This window comes from Nycticebus coucang, chromosome 9 (genome assembly GCF_027406575.1).
Source record: "Nycticebus coucang isolate mNycCou1 chromosome 9, mNycCou1.pri, whole genome shotgun sequence".
Classification (NCBI taxonomy): domain Eukaryota; kingdom Metazoa; phylum Chordata; class Mammalia; order Primates; family Lorisidae; genus Nycticebus; species Nycticebus coucang.
The window spans coordinates 41,141,153-41,163,914 of record NC_069788.1 but is presented as its reverse complement, the minus strand read 5'-3'; the positions used below and the strand labels follow the sequence as shown (position 1 = coordinate 41,163,914).

The following is a 22,762-nucleotide window of genomic DNA, read 5'->3' as shown; positions in this document are numbered from 1 at the left end:
ACTAAAATATTTTCAATTCTTAACTATTAATATAACATTTATATTCATTTTTTAGGTTTACTAGAATTATTATTTTGATTACTTCTAAAAATGTAAACTATCCCCAATATCATTCAGGCATAAGGCATTCAAATCAACCAGAGTCCTTTGAGCTGATTAAGATAAGGAAAAAAACAAAATATCTGAAGATAGAATATCTAAGTATGTATACAAAAATGTAATTGCAATACTTACCTATTAGTCCCTTCTCGATAGTGAAGGCTTTGTTTGTAAACATACATTCAAAAGCCACAATGTGAAAAATCTTGTTCACTGTGTTGTGAGTCCCAACGATTCGAACATACCTGAGAGTAAAAAGAAATCTATTGAAAATGAGTCTCCATTACAACCAACCCAAGGGTAGCAAAATGAGATTCATTTAAACATACAACGCATAAGGATATGGAACTTAACTTTAGACACCTTAGGGTTAACTCCAACTGAGCCTAGAAGAATCACAGCAAAGTTAGGAAGATGTCACTTCATAGAGAATAAAGTAAAACTCTGATTTGGTTTACTTAGAAGAATCAAACCAGGACCTGTTCACTTCAACCCCTGAATGCCAGTACAGTTTTATGTCCTTATGACATTTACCCTGGAGAGGAACAAATAGCTTCTACGTAGCCTTGTTTTATGGTTAGGGATGTGCCTGTGCACAAATACACCCCAAATCAGATGCTTTCCAACTCAACGGAAGACCTCATCTATTGCAGACAAATGCATGAAATCATTATTGTTTTCTTTTTTAAGAGGAAAAATCCACAGAAACTACTGAAAACTATTCAGATTTTCTTATTTTAATATTGCTCCTAAATCCTTCTTAGGAAGTTAACCTTACATACTTACGCCAGGGCCCCCCTTCTCCTGACCAGAGGAAGTGATCTGCAGAGAGGGCCCAGCCTGCTCCGCAGCCTCCCTCCTGGCCACATGAATCTGGTCTGGCATCTCCACACACCGCAGTTTCACAGGGCAGGCCTTGAGCATCGTGGCCTATTCACCCTTTTTATCTCCCTGGAGGCTTCATCTCCAACAAACAAGCATTAACCTTGGAGCATCTTGCTCTCTTCACTCTCCAAAGGGACCTGACAGTTCACAGATTAATGAACAAACTCACTCTTCTGAGCGTCACACAATTCCACAGGGAATGTGCCACACACTATCTTACAGAATTCAAAGGAAGAATCAGGAAAAATAACTAGATTAACTGATAATGTGCTCCCAAATTATGAACTATGCACTCTGAAGGATAGGGTATATTAAACGAACACATTTCAATTAGGCTATGACAGATAGGGCAAGGTTTTAGTAATATCCTCCCCTCTGCTGTGTAAAACAACCTTCAATTTAGATGGTATAATTTTACTTTTGAGTTAATTGCTGTTCACTAATTCAGTAATTTCCTTACATTTCTCATCACTCCAAGTTAACTGTATAATGTAAATGCCGATTTAGAAAATTCACATTAAGGAAACTGTATTTGAGATTTTTATATCATAGGCTATTTTCCCTCCTGTTTCTTCAAGCCTGAATCTCATGGCATTCCCTGAGTACCTCATTTAGCCATCTGCTCCTTGACATGAGCTGATCACTTATCTTCATAACCAATATTGATGCTATCTCCTGGACTGGCTGTTCAGTGTGCTCAGACCCATTGCAAGGAGACATCACTCTTCCTGTGTTGAGAATTAAGGCAACTGCTACATATACCACACCCCTCTGGTGAAGTGGGAGGTTGGCCCTAATTTTTTGAGCCCTCAAGACAGACAGAAGGTGCTGGCTTTACTGTGTTTGGGTGGGTGGGTAGGTAGGTAGGTTCATTTAAACTAAGTTCTAATGGTCTGCGTAGTACAGATTAATTTGTCCTTTACTGGTGTCAGTGACAGTCTCCCTGGAGCTTTCTGGAAGGGAAGGGGTGTGTTAAACCTGGCACCTTGGCCTGAATCTAATTTTGTCCACATCTTTAAACCCACAGGAACTCAACCAGCATAGCATTTTCAACCACACATGGCCGTGTCAGCCTGAGTACAGCTGTCTGCAACCCTGGAGGGAAAAGAGGGAATGTGGTTTAGTGGAATTTGATCAGACCATTTTCCTATTCTCTAGGTCAAGGCTCTACCAAAGGAGAGGCACTCTCCTAAAGTGCACAGAAGAACATGGCAGAGGCTAACAGGCCTTTCCCCACTGGCAGTTCATAAGATTGATATGGTCCAGGCTGGCCTAAGGGAATGCAGTAATATTCCTTTTCTCCTTTTTTTCTTTTTCTTTCTTTCTTTTTTTTTTTTTTGCAGTTTTTGGCTGGGGCTGGGTTTGAGCCCGCCACCTCCAGCATATGGGGCCAGTGCCCTTATCCTTTGAGCGCTGCCCTCTCTCCTGTTCTTTTTAAATTATATAGAACCAAGCTTTTGAAGTTTTGATAACAGTCATTTCCCAAATTTTACCCAGTGGAAATATCAGGAATGGGAGAAAATATGCAAGCATTCCCTCCCTCATGCCTCAGTCATAAGCAACTGAAAATAAAAAGTTGTAATGGAATACATTTTATAGTCTTAATGACAGTATTTGTGAGAATAAACAAAATAATATATATGGTTGGAAAAGCACTGAGAGATGCCTCCAGATAAAAAGTTCTATATAAATGAAGATAATGTTATCTCTGCTGCATAATCCTGAGGTCAAATTAGCAATTCACCACTGTACATCACACATTTTGATTAGCCTGTTATATGTAATGCTCATAACAGATTTAATTATTCTAGTCCTACCATAATTTCTAAGTCTCTATAAAATTATAGCATAATTTACAAAAACGGTATAAGGTCCTTACCCAAATACACATTTTAAAAAATAGTAACATCCAAAGAAGGAAGGCATTCTCCTTTTTTCCAAGCAAGAAATTGTAACTATCCTGCACATCTTACCTACACTGAAGATTTAGAAACGGCAAACAGACTTCAACTAAAAACCCAACATCAGGGGCTGTGAACAGCAGCCTAGAGCACAGAACGCAGTGGCCCTGTCCTGCTCAGGGGAAGGAGTGCCCTGACCCAGGAGCAATGGTTGGAGGGCAGAAAACTGCAGGAACCATCCTTGGTCACGAGCATATTTCCTTACAGGGACTCACCATCGAGCACCCCACAGGTAAAAGAGAAGTCATCACTACCCAAGTTATTAAGAATCCAGAGGATGGGGTGGGAGAGAGTCCTCTTTCTCTTTTTACTTTTCTGAAAAAACAAAGCAAAATTTGATTCTGGATCATAACACCTAAATGGGTGAAGTAGATACCACATTTCCTGTGTTATAGGAAATCTTAAATAACAGGTAAAGTTTGAGACGTTTTTCTTTTTCAGCAGCATCTCTCCAATGCAGTCTGATTTAACCTGATAATAAGGGCAATGGCAGCTAGTGACTTCATCAGTGTGTGGAGAGAAGTGCTGAAAAATACGATATCCTGTGTTCTCACAGAGGCCCCCAACAGCATCTCAGACAGCTGGAAGATAATAAGAACTTAAACAGTGGCAAGGAAGGCAGATATGCAACAGACTGGCCATTTCTGATGAGGATGAATGCTGTCCACATGCACCCAGCATTTACAGGCTGTTTCCAAAAATCTCCTCCCTTCTCTATGTCAGCTGTCTTCAAGTGGCTGACAAAGACTGCACACTGAACACTGTTCAGAACAGGATGTTTCAATACAAAAGCTTCTCAGAGCTACAAGATTATGGGTGAATAAGATTCTGTCTTCTTTAATAAAGTAAAACCTAAACTCTCCTAGGACAGCACTCTAAAACTGAAAGCCATTATAGAGTTTTGCTTTATAGTCTAAAAGAATCAGGTTTGTAGTCCAGCCTCATCACTTAATTAGATGAGTCACTTAAAACAAAAAGTTTTAAACCTTTTGAATCTTAGTTTCCTCCTTTATAAAATGAGGTCAATAACATAAACTTTACAGGGTATTTAAATGAGGTAAGTATTCAAAATATCGAATGTAGTCCTTGGCAGAGTAGGGTATCATTACATGGAAATTCCAAGGGCAGATTCTTAGATACAGAATTTCTTGGTTTGGACTTTAAGAATGCTGGTTGTCAGCTGGGTGCAGTGGCTCACACCTGTATTCCTAGCACTCTGGGAGGCCAAGGCAGGTGGACTGCTTGAGCTCAGGAGCTCAAGACCAGCCTGAGCACGAGTGAGACCCCATCTCTATAAAATAGCCAGGCACTGTGACAGATGCCTGTAGTCCCAGCTACTTGGGAGGCTGAGACCAGAGAATTACTTGAGCCCAGGAGTTTGAGGTTGCTGTGAGCTATGACACCATGGCACTCTACTGAGGGCAACATGGAAGGAAGGAGGGAAGGAAGGAAGGGAGGGAGAGAGGGAGGGATGGAGGGAGGGAGGAAGGGATGGATGAATGAATGCTGGTTGTTAAGGAGAGTACAATAATCTCCCTTTATCCAAGGTTTTGCTTTCCATGGATTCAGCTGTCCATGGCACAGTACAGTAAGATGTTTTAAGGAGGGAGAGGAAGAAAGAGGGATGGGGAGAAGAGAGAGAGACATTACATTTATATAACTTACTTACAGTATAACTGTCCTATTTTATTGTGTAATTGTTGTTAATCTCTTACTATGCCGAATTTATAAATTAAACATTATTATGGGTAATATGCATAGGGAAAAACATGGTATATATAGGGTTCCGTACTACCCACAGTTTCAGGAATCCAATAGGGTCTTGAAATGTATCCCCTGAGGACAAGGCGGGGTGTATTGCATTGTTGACTATGAACATTAAAATGGTGTATCCAAGACAAGGCAGGTTGAGGAGCAGACTCCAAGAACATAGGCAAGGTCTCCTCCCTCCTTTTATTGTGTCTCAGGAAGGGCACCATGGACCAAAGAAAGTAAGCAACATTTAGAATATAAATTACCTGGCTCTATGGTATTCCTGCTTTAATTCCCTATTTAAAAAGTTCTGTTTTGTTTTAGCTATGCATGAGAAAGCAAGGAAAGAATCTTTTCCCCATATTTGAGTTTAAAGTTCCTCCTCTCTGCCAAGCTTCCCTCCTTAGCAGAGAATGTGAAATCCAGGCTGATTCCATGCAGTCCAGCTACTCATACCCAGTAAAGAGTTTCTTTTGGACGCAATTAAAAAGGAGAACTACAGACCAATTTCACTAACAAATATTGATGCAAAAATACTCAACAAAATCTTAGCTAATAGATTGTAGCTACACATTAAAAAAATTATATTTCACGATCAAGTAGGCTTTATCCCAGGGATACAAGACTAGTTTAACATACACAAATCAATAAAAGTACTTCACTACATCGATAGAAGCAAAAAAGAAGACCATATGATCCTCTAAATAGATGCAGAAAAAGCATTTGATAAAATTCAGCATCCTCTTCAAACAAGAACACATAAGAAAATAGGCACAGGTGTCAGATTTCTTAAGCTGCCTGCAGCCGTCTATGACAAATCCATAGTTAAAATCATATTGAATGGAGTAAAACTGAAAGCTTTTCTACTTAGAACTGGAACCAGACAAGGATGCCCACTATTGCCACTATTATTCAACATTGTGCTGGAAGTTCTAGCCAATGCAATCGGGCAAGAGAAGGATATAAAGGGCATCCACAGGTGAGCAGAGGAGGTCAAACTCTTGCTTTTTGCTAATGATATGATCATTTTGTTGTTGTTGTAGAGACAGAGTCTCACTTTATCGCCCTGGATAGAGTGCTGTGGCATCAAAGCTCACAATAACCTCCAACTCCTGGGCATAGGTGATTCTCTTGCCTCAGCCTCCCAAGTAGCTGGGACTACAGGTGCCTGCCACAACGCCTGGCTATTTTTTTTGTTGTAGTTTGGCCACGGCTGGGTTTGAACCTGCCACCCTCAGTATATGGGGCCAGCTGAACCACAGGCACTGCCCAGCTGATGATATGATCTTATACTTACAGAATCCCAGAAACTCAACCATAGATTCCTGGAAGTGGTTAGGAAATACAATAATGTCTCAGGGTATAAAATCAATGTCCACAGATCAGTAGCCTTTGTATATGCCAGTAACAGCTAAATTGACAATTCCCTTCACAGTAGCTTCAAAGAAAATGAAATACTTAGGAATATACCTAACCAAAGGGGTGAAGGATTGTTACAAAGAGAATTATGACACCCTAAGAAAAGAAATAGCAGAAGACATTTTAAAAAGGAAGAACATACTATGTTCTTGGCTGGGAAGAATCAACATCTTAAAACATCTATTCTACCCAAAGCTATCTACAGATTCAATGCAATCCCCATTAAAATACCAATATCATACTTTGAAGAGCTGGAAAAAATAGTACTTGGTTTTGCATGGAACCAGAAAAAAAAAAATGTATAGCCAAGGCTAGTCTTAATAATAAAAACAAAGCCAGAGGCATCACCCTACCAGATTTCAAGCTATATTACAAGCCCACGGTAATCAAAAAAGCATGATATTGGCACAACAATAGAGACACAGACATATGAAACCGAATAGAAAACCAAGGGATGAAACCAGTCTCCATCTGATCGTTGATAAACCAAACAAAAGCATACAGTGGGGAAAAGAATCCCTATTCAACAAATGGTGCTGGAAGAACAGCATAACCACACATAAAAGATTGGAATCGGACCCAGACCTTTCACCCCTTACAAAAATTGGCTCAAGATGGAGAAAAGATTTAAATCTAAGATGATGTCAGACTGGAAAAGATTTTATGATAAAGACTTCAGCAGCCATTGTAACAACAACAAAAATTAACAAATGGGACTTAATTAAGCTGAAAAGCTTCTGCACAGCTAAGGACACAAGAAAGGAAAAAGACAACCTTCAGAATAAGAAACGATATTTGTAGGGTATGAATTTGACAAAGGGTTGATAACTAGAATCTACTACTGGGCAAGAGATATGAACAGAAACTTTGCTGATGAAGACAGATGAATGGCTAACAAATTTGAAAAAAATGCTCATCATCCCTGATCATCAGAGAAATGCAAATCAAAACCACCCTGAGATATCACCTAAACCCAGTAAGAATGGCCTACATCACAAAGTCTCAAAGCTGCAGATGCTAGTGTGGATATGGAGAGAAGAGAACACTTTTACACTGTTGGTGAGACTGCAAACTAATACAACCTTTTTGGAAGGAAGTATGAAGAACCCTCAAAGAACATAAATTAGACCCCCTATTTGGTCCTGCAATCCCATTACTAGGAATTTACCCAGAAGAAAAAAAATCATTTTATCATTAGGACATTTGCACTAGACTGCTCAATTTACAATCGCCAAGATGTGTAAACAACCTAAACGCCCACCAACCCAGGAATGGGTTAATAAGCTGTGGTATACGTACTCCATGGAATACTATTCAGCTATTAAAAAGGAGCCTTTACATCTTTTGCATTAACCTAGATGGAGGTGGAACACATTCTTCTTAGTAAAGCATCACAAGAATGGAAAAGCAAGAATCCAATGTACTCAACTTTAATATGAAGTCAGTTGATGATCTAATACACACTCACATAAGAGAAAAACTCGAATCAATTCAAGGTGGGGGGCGGGGGAATGAGGGAGTGGGGAGACGGAAAGTGTGAGTGAGAAGGGTGTGCTCCCACTTAATGGGCACAATGTTAGGGTGTATGGCAGGGTGCAGGACACAATTATGGGAGGGACTTTACCTAACAAATGCAAACATTGTAACCTAATTCTTTGTACCCTCAATTAACCTGAAACAATAAAAAAAAAAGAGGGTTTTTTTGTTATGTATACCCAGGAAATTAGAGGGTTTAATTTATTAAGAAAAATAGCATTTCCAGCTGGGCATGGTGGCTCACCAGCACTCTGAGAGGCCAAGGCAGGTAATTCTAGCACTCTGAAAGGCCAAGGCCAGGTGGATTGCCTGAGCTCAGGAGTTTGAGACCAACTTGAGCAAGAGTTAAGATCTCATCTCTACTAAAAATAGAAAAAAACTGGGCAGGTGTTATGGCAGGTGCTTGTAGTCTCAGCTACTCTAGATGCTAAGGCAAGAGGATCACTTAAGCTCAAGAGTTTGAGGTTGCTATGAGCTATAATGCCATGGCATTCTACCCAGGGCAAGGGAGTAAGACCCTGTCTAAAAAAAAAAAAAGAAGGAAGAAAGAAAGAAAAGATAAGAGAAAGAAAGAAAATTAAGGAAAGGGAGGGAGGGAGGGAGGGAGGGAGGAAGGGAGGAAGAGAGGTATTCTTTACAGAGAGATATCATAGTAACATAAAATAATTTTGCTTTGGAGATTTCATTGGATTATCTGCCTTCTCTGAAAGGTACGAATTCCTATTCTTAATCTAATTTTCTATTATTTCTTATCAGTATTGCTAACAGATTTAATTTCTAAGTCACATACAACATATCTTTAACATAAAGCAAAAATACAGAAAGACAGCAACCTACTAGTCTTCAGTTCTGGTATACTACTTGTGCTTGTAGTTTACCCTTAATCTTTGCCCCAGTTATGTCACCACCTGACTTCTATACTGAGTACATTCTATTATGAGATAAAACTGAATTTGGTAAGAAATATTTAAATGAACTCTCAAGGGATCAACTAAAGCCAAAATCCATCAGAATTCTATTCTTTGGTAAACGAAGTTTTATTCTCAAACTGAACATATTCTTGAGTTAAACAAAGACTCTTGAAAACTGGAGTTAGCCATGGACAGTGTACAAGAAAGGATCCTTAACATTTCGGTTGTTCTTCCAAGCAGCAAAGGAGAACTCCAAGAGAAACTGGCCAAAGGTTGTCATCACCTGACAAAAATGTCAGCTACACCATCAGCTAGAGATTTGGGATCGCCTGGGCTTTGGAGTCACCATTTACAAGACTTCCTATTTGACCTTTCCTTTCAAGGAGATACTAAGAACGTACATAAATAATGCTCTATCCCAAGATTCAGGCAACATTTGTGGGTTTCCCCAATATAAAGTTTCCTCCTAGTTCTGAGTATAATGTTAATGCTCTTATAATCAAACCATAGATTGGAGGGGAATTAACTTCAGGCGTTGTTGCTAAGGCAGCAAGTGGAAAACAAGCTTACTGCCAGAATGACAAAAAGCTTCCAGAAAAGCATGCTGCAACAGAACAGATTTGTTGCTCTTAGAAAACCTTCCCTCTGGCTGATGTGTGGTGTTATAGATTCTCCTCTACTGACTTCAGCAAAGGGCCCCAGCAGCTTATTTGGAGAGGACAGATTACTAAAAGGTTAACACTACATGCAGAATTAGCCTAAGCAGAGGTCACTGTCTCAGGGAGCAGCCCTGATGCTTTCTGACCACTGGCCCTGCAGAGGGAGTGATCATGTTCCAGCACCTGTGCTATTCAACCTGAAGGGCAAACAAAACAGGAAGTCACACTGTTTTTTCAGAAAAAATTGATTCTATATAGAATCCAGTATAGAGAGGGCATATGAGGAGTAAAATAATTACAAATACATCGTAACCCAGGGATACCCAAAGTAGAAAGTCATTCCAACATTAGAGATAAATATTTAATTGTTTTTTATTTGGGGGGAAAGTGAATTTTGAACAGTAAGGTTTTCTGCCCTGAAATATACAGAGCCTAAAACTTGCCATAATATGCCTTCAATTTATTAAATTATATTAGGAGTTAACAGCACAAAAGAACTTAATTATAATATTATATAAGTTGCATAAAAATAACATAAGATCTAAAATGTATTTAATTCATTTAAATTTCCTGGTTGCACATTTACCAGTCAGCAGACTTTATGGGTAAACTGGGTAAATCTGCTATTAATCAAGATTTAATAGATACTACTAGGTATACGAAATTATGTTAAGCCCTATAAGGAATGGGCCAGAGAACATCAACCTTGATCTGGACGATTTTATAGTACAGTTTGGAAGGCAAGATTAAAACATATCAAACTATATGACTTAAAGAACTGAGTCAAAAGGAAGGCCTGGGTTCTAGTCAGAGATTCATAATGCATTAGGTAAACAACCTGGAGTAAGCTGCTTAATTTCTCTAAGTCTTAGGCTCCACACTGGTACTAGCTGTAGAAAGACAGGCTCACTAGTTTATTACCTATTTAGATATGGTAGCTTAATCTTAGAACACTGAATTGAACAACATATACTTTAAAAGTCCTCTCTGGGAATTATTCTTGCTTCAAAGGCCAAAACAATACAAACATGGCTGAAGGAGAAGCAACTCCCCCTCTGCCTCCCAGTCCCCAGTGATTACTACTCATCAAACAGACATTAACTGAGAACTTACTACGTGGCAGCTACTGCTGCTGAGGGCTGGGGTAAGGGTGAAGAGCATGTAAAACCTCTCCCGCATGGAGTTTATATTTACAGTCAGGAGTCAAACAGCAAATTTCTAAAAAGATCAAATCGATCTCCTCTGATGGGCCTGGACGTCTGAGGCTTGGCGGGATGGTGGTTGCTGAGAAGAGGGCTAGGGAATGAAGTACTTCCCGGCCAGAGAGCACCTGGGGCCGACGATGCTGGGCGGTGCGCTGGGAGGAGAACCCGACGTGGGGAGGAATCTGGTTTCGTCAACTGAGCGGATGCGGTGCAGCCCTCTGGTTCTGGGCGGAAACCACAGCAGAGCCAGTGTAGCCAGCGCAGCCAGCGCACGGCTGTGGGTGGCCCCCCGACGGTTCCTTTGGCAGGGCGGCCAAAGGACCTGACAATGCCACGGAGCCCTCGGCCGTGTTGGACCCCCAGCCATTGCGTCCTCTCTCCTTGCACCCAAGTGCAGTGCGGGTAGGAGAAGGGACCGTGGGCGCACTGAGTCTTTAACCTCCGTTTCCATCTCTGTCTCTTGGCGCACACCAAGATGGGATTCCTAAGCAACTGGGAGCCGGAGGCTGTAAAGGGGGTTTTCAGGTAATGGGCAGCAGTATAAAAATCCAGAAGCAGAACTTCAACGTTTAACCACTGACCGATTTTACAGAATGTTTCATGCATCTGTGGACCAAAGATGGAGTTGGGTTTTCTTTTTAAACAGTTGCTGTTGGTGATCTGATACAAGTATAAATACTCACTTGAAGATGCCTGGATTTGTCATTTGGTTGGACTATTGGTCATTGGAACCCCTGACGAAAGTTTCTTCAACTACAGTTTCTAATTTGAAAATTCAAGTATCAAAGGATATTGAGTTTGGAATGGTATAATGATGTATTTTGTCTGAGGACTGCAAATTTCATAGAGACCACAGTTGGATTCCAGTTATATTTCCAGTCAAAGAGATTCATACCATTTTGTTCTCTGATAAACCTAATGTTGAAGAGTCTTATATTTATGAACACCAAAAGATGGGAGAAAAAAATGATGATGCAAAAACTTTCTGGATGGAGCTAGAAGATGATGGAAAAGTGGACTTCATATTTCAAAAAGTGCAAAATGTGCTACAGACACTGAAACAAAAGATTAAAGATGGGTCTGCAACAAATAAAGAATATTATCCAAGCAGTGATTCTAGTGAATGAAGCAACTATCAGTAACAGTGCAGCTTTGATAAAGGATCATGTACCTGTGACTCAGAATGAACAGGAAAACCAATCAAATACATTTCCTTCTACATCATACGAAAACTTTCCAAAAGACTGTGCACTCCTGTATGTATATAAATTACTTATGATGTTTATGCTTTTGCTTCTATAAAGAGACTTATTCTTTCTAATAATTTGACATTAGACCAGATAAAATACATAATAAAAAATTCTTAGTAAAGCTTTAAAGTTACAAATTTTAGTATTTTATGTAGGATAAAGTTACTTGAGTCTCTTAATAGGTTACTTACTTGTTAATATTCCTTGGTAATCAAGTCTTTCTATAAAATTTAGCTTAAGATGTCTTGGCATATTTTGTTAATACACAGAAATCTAGTTGTTTCTTTTGTTTCCTGAATTATTTAGAGTAATAAAAAAGGTTGAAGTGCTTAAAAAAAAAAAGATCAAACCATTATCCACTGACTGGTAGATGATCTATTTCAAGCAGAGGACTTCATAGACAAGGTTGCTAAACTAGCAGGATCAACAGTTATAAATCACCTCTTTCTGGAATAAAAGAAGAGTCAAATGGGAAGATACAACTAGCCCTAGGAACATGGCTATAATATAACTGAGCCTGAATATAGACACAGCACACCTGGTGTAGCTACCCTGTCTCCCCAAAAATAAGACAGTGTCTTATTTTAAGGTGTGCTCCCAAAGATGCGCTAGGTCTTATTTTCAGGGGACGTCTTATCTTTCCTGTAAGTAGGGCTTATTTTCGGAGGATGTCTTATTTTCGGGGAAACAGGGTATTTAGCAGGATACAGGAAAAATTAATTAAGTGGGCTTCTCAGCATATGGAAAGAAGGACCGATTTGAATTTCATGAGGAGAAATGTCTTGCTTATTTCACAGTTTAGTTTTCTTTTTAGCTTTCTATTTTTTTTTCAGATTAGAATTTCCAAGGGATTTTAGAGAGATAAAATGAGAGGTGGAGGATATATAATGAAAAATGAATAAGGGAGAGAGGGAAGGAGGGAGGAGGAGGGAGAAAGGGGTAGAGAGGGAGGAAGAGAGAGAGAGAAAATGAATATGAATAAACCAATGCCTTCTTCTGTCTCTGTAATGTGCTAATGTGAACAAATTCCCATGTGGGAACAATTTTAACCAATTTTATTACTCACTAAAACATTTGAAACCAACGCAAAGTATATTTTAAGAAATAGAACTAAATTACCAAAAGTTCAACATTTGCATTTTTTCATTAACTTTTCCCCTAGACCTACATGCTGGGGCTGGGGGAGAAAATTTCACTAGTTTTATCTTTAAAATGGCTATATTATCTTTTTCAGGTTATCCAATAGGCTAAGCAATCCCACAAACGTAGACAAATGAGCCTAATGGAATTGTGCACTAGAGAAAAAGCAGAAGCAAATTAAATTTGTTAGTTTTCCTATGAATCTGTAAGAACTCATTTGGCAGCTATGACCTGTAACATGCCTGTTTTAGGACCATGGTGAGTAAGAAAAGTTTCTCTTTTTAAATCTAAGTTATGGTAGGTATATGCCATTTACTGTAACTTAAAACCTTAAGAGTTGGAAGAACTTTTTTCATTTAGGTAGAAAAATACAACAGGAAGAGAGGCAAACAGAAGGAGAAAGAATTAGCCTCTCCCCTAAGAAAAATCTAAGCATCTTTCTAAGGGTGTAAACATCATACACCTTAAGAAATAAGACAGGATTGCCAAAGATGTTCTGAAAAACAGAAGTGAGAACTAAGTGTCAAAACCAAGAGAATAATAAAGAGAGCATAGGGAGTAAGGAAATCACAAATCTTCACCTGAGATGCCTGAGAAACTAGCACTGGAATTAAAATAAAAGTTAACAACTTTTGAATACAATACATGTACAGCCTTGCAGGCATTGTTTCCTTCCATAGAAAACCCATATCCCGCACATTCATACAACCAACTGCAACATAGGCTCATATATGTATAATAGTAACATATAATATATATATATGCCATATGTTATCTATCTAGTATTATATGATAATAATATAGGTTCATCTTCAGGCTGGAGATTTCAGAGCTCCTTAGAACATATAGCCCTTGAAGCCTCCCTGTTCCTTACAAGCTATGCATAAAAACCTGTGTTCCAGGTAATAGCTTCTCAGAGAACTAACTGAAATATATTTGGACAAAACAAGCCTAATCCATAAAAGTCCCACATATGCCACCTACTATCCTACACTGCTTCAGTGCACACCAAAAATTTCAGGGACTCTCTTTTCCCCCTTAGATCATAAAAAAAAAAATCTAGAAATTTACTTAGGATATAATGCAAGCATCAGTATAATTATGTATGAAGCTATCAATAACAAGTGGAATAGTCAAAGGAAATAAAAATATTACAGAAAAAATGAGAAAAATGCTCACCACCCAGAGCAAGACAATACCAACAGCAATACAAACAATAACAGGAGAGAGAGAAAAGGAGGGAGGGAGAGAGAAGAGACACAAGTATTGCTGTCCTATGTATCAAAACTGATACAGATATGCATAATACACTATCTCATGATTGTGAAAACTGGAAGTGCATGACCGATTTCACTGCAGAAGCCTGTACTCGAGTTTCCAAATAGCATGAAGGCTTATTAATTTCAGCACCACTGGTATAAGAGATTTTGCTACTAAAATTTGTCAAGGTGCTAGAACTTTTAGTATAAGCAAAAGAGAAACCAAAATAGCAAAATGCTCTAAGCAGCACTATTTGGTGGTCTATAGAGTCTACTATTTGTAGTAGTGACTGAGCAGACTTCGGACAAATTCAAATCTAACGGTTGGCACAATCGTTTTAAAAGACATTTCCCCATGCGCACAATTTTGAAGCCTGTCTCCAATCCATATTTCTGGTGGATTAACAAGCAGGCTGGGAGATGGGGTGGTTTGGCAAGGATTTTTTTTTTTTTTCCTTTCCTCCCAAAGTTTCTTGAGGATTCAATCGTTCATGACATAGGTTCTATTGGTACAGCATTAGTGTGAAGCCAGCGATCAGGAAAAAAAGCCAATCCTCACACTTGTTTCAGAAATTCAAGAGAAGGAAAACTTATCAGTGAATGAACATAAAGTAAAATGCATATTTTGTAAAAGAGAAAATTTTTATATAAGCAAGAAGATTCTATTATATTCCTAATAGTCACTGCTACTGCTGTGGTGCTTGAACTTGTCATTGAGACCAAAATAAAAGCTGCTTAACTATTTATTTTTCTTATTTTACATTTTTAAGATAAATTTTTATACACAGACACAGAGTTTTAAAAGTCAAGCAGCTTATAAAGTTTATTGTGAAAAATACTCCTTCCATGTTTCATTTCCTCCCCTCCCCCGAGGTAACTACTTTTACCTATTTCCATTGACTATTTTAGAATTTCTCTCATATTATAATTAACATGCTTATAATGCTATTTTTTTGATCTTCCATTTAAAGCTTTATCTATTAAATTATTACTATAGAAGATGAAGATTTAGTTTTCCTCCCTTCATGTTCACACTTTCCTATCTCCCCAATTTAGACTGTATTGTCACTTTCAGTTGGATCAATATTCAGTTTTTACATTATGATGATGTAAATATTATTCACAAATAATACAGGGAATACTTTCCTTTCTTGTACATTTTTCTCTGCTGAAATTAAAAACGGTCTTGATTTTTATTTCACTTAGTTTTGTATGAGTTTAACACTAATTTGTCTCCTTTTCCCAGATCTCCCTTAACTAAGTTTCTCTTAAGACATTCTGACACAGTTAAGTATTTCTAACAGTTTCTTCCTGAAGTCTTCCTAGGCCTTCTGCCCAGTTTCAGTCAAGCCAAGTTGCTCTCTAAGTTTGATAGAAGCTGTCATCCTGGGATCTGCCTTCACCATCATCCTAGCTAGAGAGTCCTTTAATCTCTCTTGTGCGTTAAACGGCCTGCATTATATCTTATGCTTTCTTCTTTCGTGATCTGCTCTCTCATTTTGATGGAATATATCTACCAGTGGCTTCCCAAGAAGTAATTCCTAGACAATAAAAATTTTAAGACTTTGAACATTATCTTTAGTCTACTTTCATATCTGATTGGTAGTTTGCTAGGAATAGAATCTTTCTCTTCTTTTTTTTTGAGACAAAGTCTCAAGCTGTCACCCTGGGTAGAGTCCTGTCGCATCACAGGTCACAGCAATCTCCAACTCCTGGGCTCAAGCAATTCTCCTGCCTCTGCCTCCCAAGTAGCTGGGACTACAGGCGCTGGCCCACAATGCCCAGCTATTTTTTTTTTGGTTGCAGCCGTCATTGTTGTTTGGAGGCCAGGGCTGGATTCAAACAGGCCAGCTCAGGTGTATATGGCTGGCGCCTTAGCTGCTTGAGCCACAAGCGCCAAGCCTAGTTTTTCTATTTTTAGTAAAGACTGGGTCTTGCTCTTGCTTGGGCTGGTCTCTAACTCCTGAACTCAAGTGATCTACTCACCTTGGCCTCCCAGAGTGCTAAGATTATAGGCATGAACCACCATGCCCAGCTGGGTATAGAATCTTAAGTTGAAAATGCAGAGAGTGGCAAAAGCACACACATTTTAAGAAAGGAAAAACTGTATTAAAATTGTGATACTTGAGGGGAAGAGGGGGTGATGGGGGGAGTCACGGTGTATGGCACACCTCTTGGGGGTGGGACACAATTATAAGAAGGACTTTAACAAATGCAATCAGTGTAACCTAATTCTTTGTACTCTCAATGAATCCCGAACAAAAATAAAATAAAATAAAAAATTGTAATACTCAATGTGTACTGATTTAAAAAAAGATGAATACAAGTCATGTTGAATGCCTATTATAATTGCAGAAGTCGTATGTGACTTGAGTATTACAAATTTAATAGTTTTTTTTCCTTTCTTAAACTGTGTATACATTTTTTTGACACCCTCTGGAGTTTTCCTTCAGGACACTGAATATATTGTTCTACTGCCTGTCAGGCTTCTAGTTTTGCTATTGAGAACCATTATGATACCTGACCTGGTTTCTCTTTTTAAAAGCAACGCCTTGCTCTGGAGGTATGCATGTTTCTTCTACATCCTTAGTATTCTGAAATTTCATGATGATGTGCCTTGATGTGGGTCTATTGTCTTACAATGGCTGTGTACTCAGAAGGCCCTTGCAATCTGGAAATCCATATACTTTAGTTTTAGTGAATTTCTTGAATTATTGTTATTAATTTCCTCTCCTGGACTTTTTCTTATTTTTATTTATGAAACCCTTAGTTCTGGATATTGGGCCTCCTTATTTTGACTTATACTTTTAAACTTTCTCTACTTGCCATCTTTCTGTCATCTTGTTCTACTTTCTGGGAAAGTTCCTAAAACTGTATCAGCTATGCTGTCTACTAAGTTTCCCAATTCTGCTTTAATTTCTAACTATTCTTCTTCTCTAAATGTTCCTTTTTTTTATGGCAAATTCTTGGTCTAGGATTATCATATGTACTCTAATTCTTTCTAAAGATGGAAATGCAATCTTTGTTTGTTTGACTTTTTAAGTTTTCATCTCCCTATATATATTTTTCCCGTTTATTTTGGTCTTTATGTTTCATATTAGTTTCCTCAGATAGCTGGTTGTTAAGAAAGTTGTCAAGAAGGAAACTAGAGGGCGGCACCTGTGGCTCAAAGGGGTAGGGCGCTGGCTCCATTTGCCAGAGATGACGGGTTCAAACCCAGCCCTGGCCAAAAACTGCAAAAAAAAAGAAGGAAACTAGAACTAAAATTGGAAATTCTGAGACAATAGAGAGGCTTATAGGCTTTTGCATTCACTTTAGGGCTACCTAAATGGGTCAACTGTCAGGAAAACACAACTTCAGATTCTTTAGCTCCTGCCTCTTCCAGTGGTCAGATTATCTAGAAAGATACTTCCTACAGGGAAGATACGAGCCTGACTCCCAGAGATCTAGATGCTAAGTGGTGAAATAGAACTGACGTACGTATGTATGTGTGGACATCACTAAGCGGGGAAGAGGGGGTCTCAACATATGACCACTTAATCCTCCTATATGACCTTTCTCAATTGTGCAAAGTATGTCCTCTGTTTTATACTCATCTGAAAATGAATTTCCAGTTTTCCATCGAGGTGGGAGAGAAGCAGTCAAAGTTCTATGAAGAGATTAGGATGTACTGCTTTGAATTGTTTCATAAATACTCAGTTAACCAATCCTCCTCATTTTAGCCCTTGCCTTTCCAGCTCATTGATCACAGCTCCAGAGATGACGTGTACTTCTAACGCCTAAGACTTTGAGCATTGGGTGGCTTGGGATTCAGTTTACTTGGGCCTATTAAATCATTTACCATTTACTTGTTCATCTACTTTATAGCTTTCTCTTCTGTGCTTTGCCTCTTTTCATTTTCTTTTTCCTTGTAGGTTTATGCCTAACAGAAAATCTCTTTACTATTATTTTCATGAGCTTTTATGTTCCGAAGGCAGTAAGAACCTGCCATCAACATGTGAAACCACTTTATTTCACAAGACTATGTCTAATCCCTTTGGTTATTTGTGTAAAGAGAAAAGGTTCAAGCAGGGATCTTTGATGGACGGACTTAGAGAGTCTGCGATCTCAGGCCTTCCAAGCTGCTATGGGTATAAACTGCCACAATGATATAAACACTAACACTATCTGGTACTAGGATAATAATACAAGAGATAATAATTATTTCTCTCCATTTCCTTCCTCACCCTCACCCTCGGGGTCACAACTCTTTATGCCTCTTGCCTTGAAATACCATTCCATCCTATAGCTACTCTCCTGTCACCCTCCTTGTTCCATTCCTTCTACTAGGCTTCAAATGGTTGTCTCTGATTACTTAGCTCTTTTATTTTCTGGACTGATTTTTTCACTAATTAAATGTTGAAACAAGGAAGGATATGTTCAGACAATTCCATAAATTATCACCATTCTGTAGATAGATTCAAATCATCGGGTGATTTTGTTAGGCAGTCTCTCTGTCTTTCTATCTCTCCCAAATAATGGGGGGAGGTGTTAATTCCCACTGAGTAAAAATAAAATAATTCAGCTCATCCTCACACTGAAACAGCTGCACAGACAGAATTGACTGCTCTGTTTATCTTGATAACTGTGGAAAAACACCATCTCCTTCCCTTCCCGCTTTCTCTAGAATAATCACTATGCTCTACATGCAGATGGGGAGACTTAGGCCCTCTGGAGCAGAAACAGTCTGGTGTTCTTCCTGCACATCGGCACCACACCCTTCCTGTGCTGCTGTTGGCATAACCCAGTTGCTTCAGATAACAGCTGCTGCAGGGGACCTGATAGATTCAGCTGTGGGTCCCCTGAAGGCTTCCTAATGCCCCAGCTCAGCCAGCTGCATCTAACAGAGCCACGCAAATCAAGTGCCAAAGTAGGAGAAAGTACATACTGTATATCCTCTTTAATCCTTGGAGTTATTGCAGCAACAGCAAAAAGAGAAGGCAAGGAGAACAATGAAATACCTCACATATAGGCTTGGGGACAGGGCAGCCAAGGGTTCTAAATCAGGGGAGCAGAGAGCAAGATGAGGTGAGTAGGAAGAAAGCTTTCAACAAGGCCTTTCCATTTTACTGCTTACTTCAGGGAGGCTGAGGACATTCTCAGGTTTCTGCTTCTCTTCATGGGTCAGTCAATGAGTCAGACAGGATTTAAAGATAATAGAAAAAGATTTCAACTAACTGTGACTTTTTTTGTTAAGCTAAAAATAGTTAAATAAACATGATGACCAACCATCCAGGTTTGCCTGAGACTGTCCTGGTTTTAGCTCTGAAACTCTTAGATTCCAAGAAACCGCTTAGTTTTGGGCAAACCAGGATAGCTGGGCACCCTAAGCCACCAACAGCCATTTCCCATTCCGGGACCCACGTGAAGCTGGGCTGCGTTCACATTTAACTCAGCGCCTTCCTAATCTTCCAGGGCTGCTCCTGCCACACAGACACTCTTCAGCCGATATCAGGGACACAGTCTAACAGACGAGGGCAATAAAAGGCCATTTTGTGTTTGTGTCATTCTGAGTTCTTCCAGCTTCTCTCATGGAGCCCCTGTCAGAGGCACAAGCCATCTAGCACACAATGTTGAATAAAATGAGTGTGGCAGAAACAGAAGACATGGCTTGTCTTAGTGCCTGGAGGGACAGTGTATCCCTCAATAACTTTAAAATGCTGAACTCTGAAAAGAAGGAAGCCAAAGAAAACTCAATTATGCAGAGGATGATAATTCAGCGTGTGGGTTATCCAGGCTCTTTACTCTGCTGTCCTCTCCCTCTGGCCCTAGTCCTTAGGCTATTTCACTGCTCGTTAGCAGGGAGGAGGAGGAAGGAAGGGAGGGAGGAAAATCAAACTAGCCAATTTTTCGATTTATGAGCAGGTTTCTAGGGAGGGTGTTCAAACTATTGACTCAAGAGGTTCTTTGGTATGGAGAGAAGATTGAGAATTGGGGGTTGTGGCATAATTTGTTGATTTTAATAACTTAGTTTTTCCAAATTCTCAAATAGAATGAAATGTTGGGCCTCTGTTTTCCTTGGAGGGCTACCAAAATTATAAATATTAGACAAAAAGAAAAAAATACTAGTTAAACCACACAAGATCCTATCTTTCAAAAAAAATGCTTTGACAGATGGGACATGGGGGTTCACCCCTGTAAGCTAAGCACTTTGGAAAGCCTAGGAAGGAGGATTGCTTGAAGCAGGAGTTATCATAGTTAGACTCCATCTCTACCAAAAAGAAATTATTATTTTTCTTTAATAAATTAGCCCAGTATGGGGCTAGCACTGGGCTAATTTATTAACACATATAGCATGTATTTAGCTATATAAGAAGATCTCTTGAGCCCAGGAGTTCCAGGCTAAGATCACACCATTGCACTCTAGCCTAGGTGACAGGGCAAGACTCTATCTATAAAATACATACATACATACGTACATAAAATTAAAAGTCCTTTGACAAACATCATAGACAACTGGTAATGCTACCAATTTACAAGAGAAATATAATTAGAGGACCATATATTATGCTTTAAGATTTTTACAGCCTAATTGAAAGAAGTCCTCCAATTTAGATTGTCAAATACCAATTTAGGAGAGATATTAAAGTAAGCAATTCAGTTTCTCAAAGCCTCAATTTTCTCACATTTCCTCTGTAAAGGTGAAGATAACAGCACCTAACTGGAGAAATTTTATGGTATTAAATGATACAAGTCTTGGGTAGCACTTTGCTAGGCAAATACTAAGCATATGTAATGATAACTAGCACACAGTAGGTGTTCAAAAATGTTAAAGGAATAGATTTCACAAAATTTATTTATAATTTTATTGAACAACTACTATGCTGAGCACTTTTGGGCACTAGATATAGAAACAAATATGAGTAAGTCCTAAATACGAGTAATTCCTAAAAGGCCCATGGTTGTTCTTTTTTGTTTTTGTTTTGAGACAGAGCCTCAAGCTGTCGCCCTGGGTAGAGTGCTGTGGCAGCACAGCTCACAGCAACTTCCAACTCCTGAACTCAAGTAATTCTCCTGCCCCTGTCTCCCAAGTAGCTGGGACCACAGGCGCCCACCACAATGCCCAGCTATTTTTTTTTTTTTTTTTAGTTGCAGCTGTCATTGTTGTTTGGTGGGCCCGGGCTGGATTCGAACTCACCAGCTCAGGTGTATGTGGCTGGCGTCTTAGCCGCTTGAGCCACAGGTGCAGAGTTAGGCCCATAGTTTTTTTTAAATTATTTTTATTTTTATTTATTTATTTTTTATTTTTTTTTTATTGTTGGGGATTCATTGAGGGTACAATAAGCCAGGTTACACTGATTGCAATTGTTAGGTAAAGTCTCTCTTGCAATCATGTCTTGCCCCCATAAAGTGTGACACACACCAAGGTAATTACAATACATATTAATAAGTGCTATTATACAAATTCTATACAAATAGTATAGCAGCACACAGGAATGGGCAATAATATAGACAGAAAGACCAGGAAAGGCTCCCAGATCTGATTATTGAGTATTGAAAATTGAGTGAAGGGGATGGCAGGAAAAATGAGTGGGGAAGGAAAATCCAGGCAGAAGAGTGACATAGGCAAAGTCGAGGAATATGAGGGTCTGGGAGGCTGGGAAGATGGTGGGCAGTGCAGCGGGACTGGACTCCACATTGAACTGGGGCGGAGCAGAAGTGAGAGTGGAAACATAGGGTGTGGTGTGAGGAGAACAACAACAGGATGGAATCACAGAATGATAGCTAGATGGAGGCTGTAGAGTCAAGTCAATTGTATTTATTAATACAATTAATTTATTTTTATTTTTTTTTATTTTTTTTTATTTTTTTTATTTTTTTTATTGTTGGGGATTCATTGAGGGTACAATAAGCCAGTTACACTGATTGCAATTGTTAGGTAAAGTCCCTCTTGCAATCATGTCTTGCCCCCATAAAGTGTGACACAGCAGGATTTGATGAGTACAGCAGAAGAAAGGACCACCACCAGCAAGGTTTCTAAGTGACAACCGTCAGCAGGTTGAAGAATTGCTTATAAATACAATAGAATTAAATAACCATGGTATGATGGCAGTGTTGCTCAAATATCATAACTGAGGAGAAATAAAAATTTCTCTCTTAGAAGGAGGATATTATTGAAATCTGACTTTCACTCATGGGAGTCTCAGTAATAGGAGAGTAGCCCAGAAATGACACAACTGGATGATCTAAGAAAAGAAAATAAAGGAAAAACTTAAAAAAAAAACAAAAAACCTATCCTGATTACTGATACGAGAAGGTGTATATTTGCCTGCTTCCATGGGATTCATCAATGTCTACTTTTAAGTTACTCTAACTCTGAAACATATGCTTTTACAGGCAGTCCCCAGGTTATGGACAAGATTTGCTCTGTAGATCTATCTTAAGTCAAACTTGTATGTAAGTTGGAATAGGTACATTTATCTATTACCTGTAATGGGTTCATTCTTAAGTGTGAGTTGTACAATAGTCAGATGTTTGTAACTTAGGGACTTGCCTGGTGTTCCGGGTCTAATATGTTCCGGGTATCCTGCCTAATATGTTCCGGGTCTATTAACAACATTATGCTTATCATGAGTACTTCTGGAAAAATATAAAGGGAAGAGATAAGATTACATAATCAGAGAAATACAAAAAGAAGAATATAAAG

At 38.9% G+C, this 22,762-nt stretch overlaps 1 protein-coding gene across 2 annotated transcripts in view; it reads right to left on the bottom strand.

Moving 5' to 3' along the window:
* BTBD9 (BTB domain containing 9) overlaps nt 1-22,762 on the bottom strand; it is a 478,407-nt gene that overhangs the window by 184,605 nt on the left and 271,040 nt on the right. For both annotated transcript variants that reach the window (XM_053603528.1, XM_053603529.1), the window contains one exon: nt 235-344. In XM_053603528.1, coding sequence (XP_053459503.1) covers nt 235-344 — 110 coding nt within the window. The remainder of the gene's footprint in view (nt 1-234; nt 345-22,762) is intronic.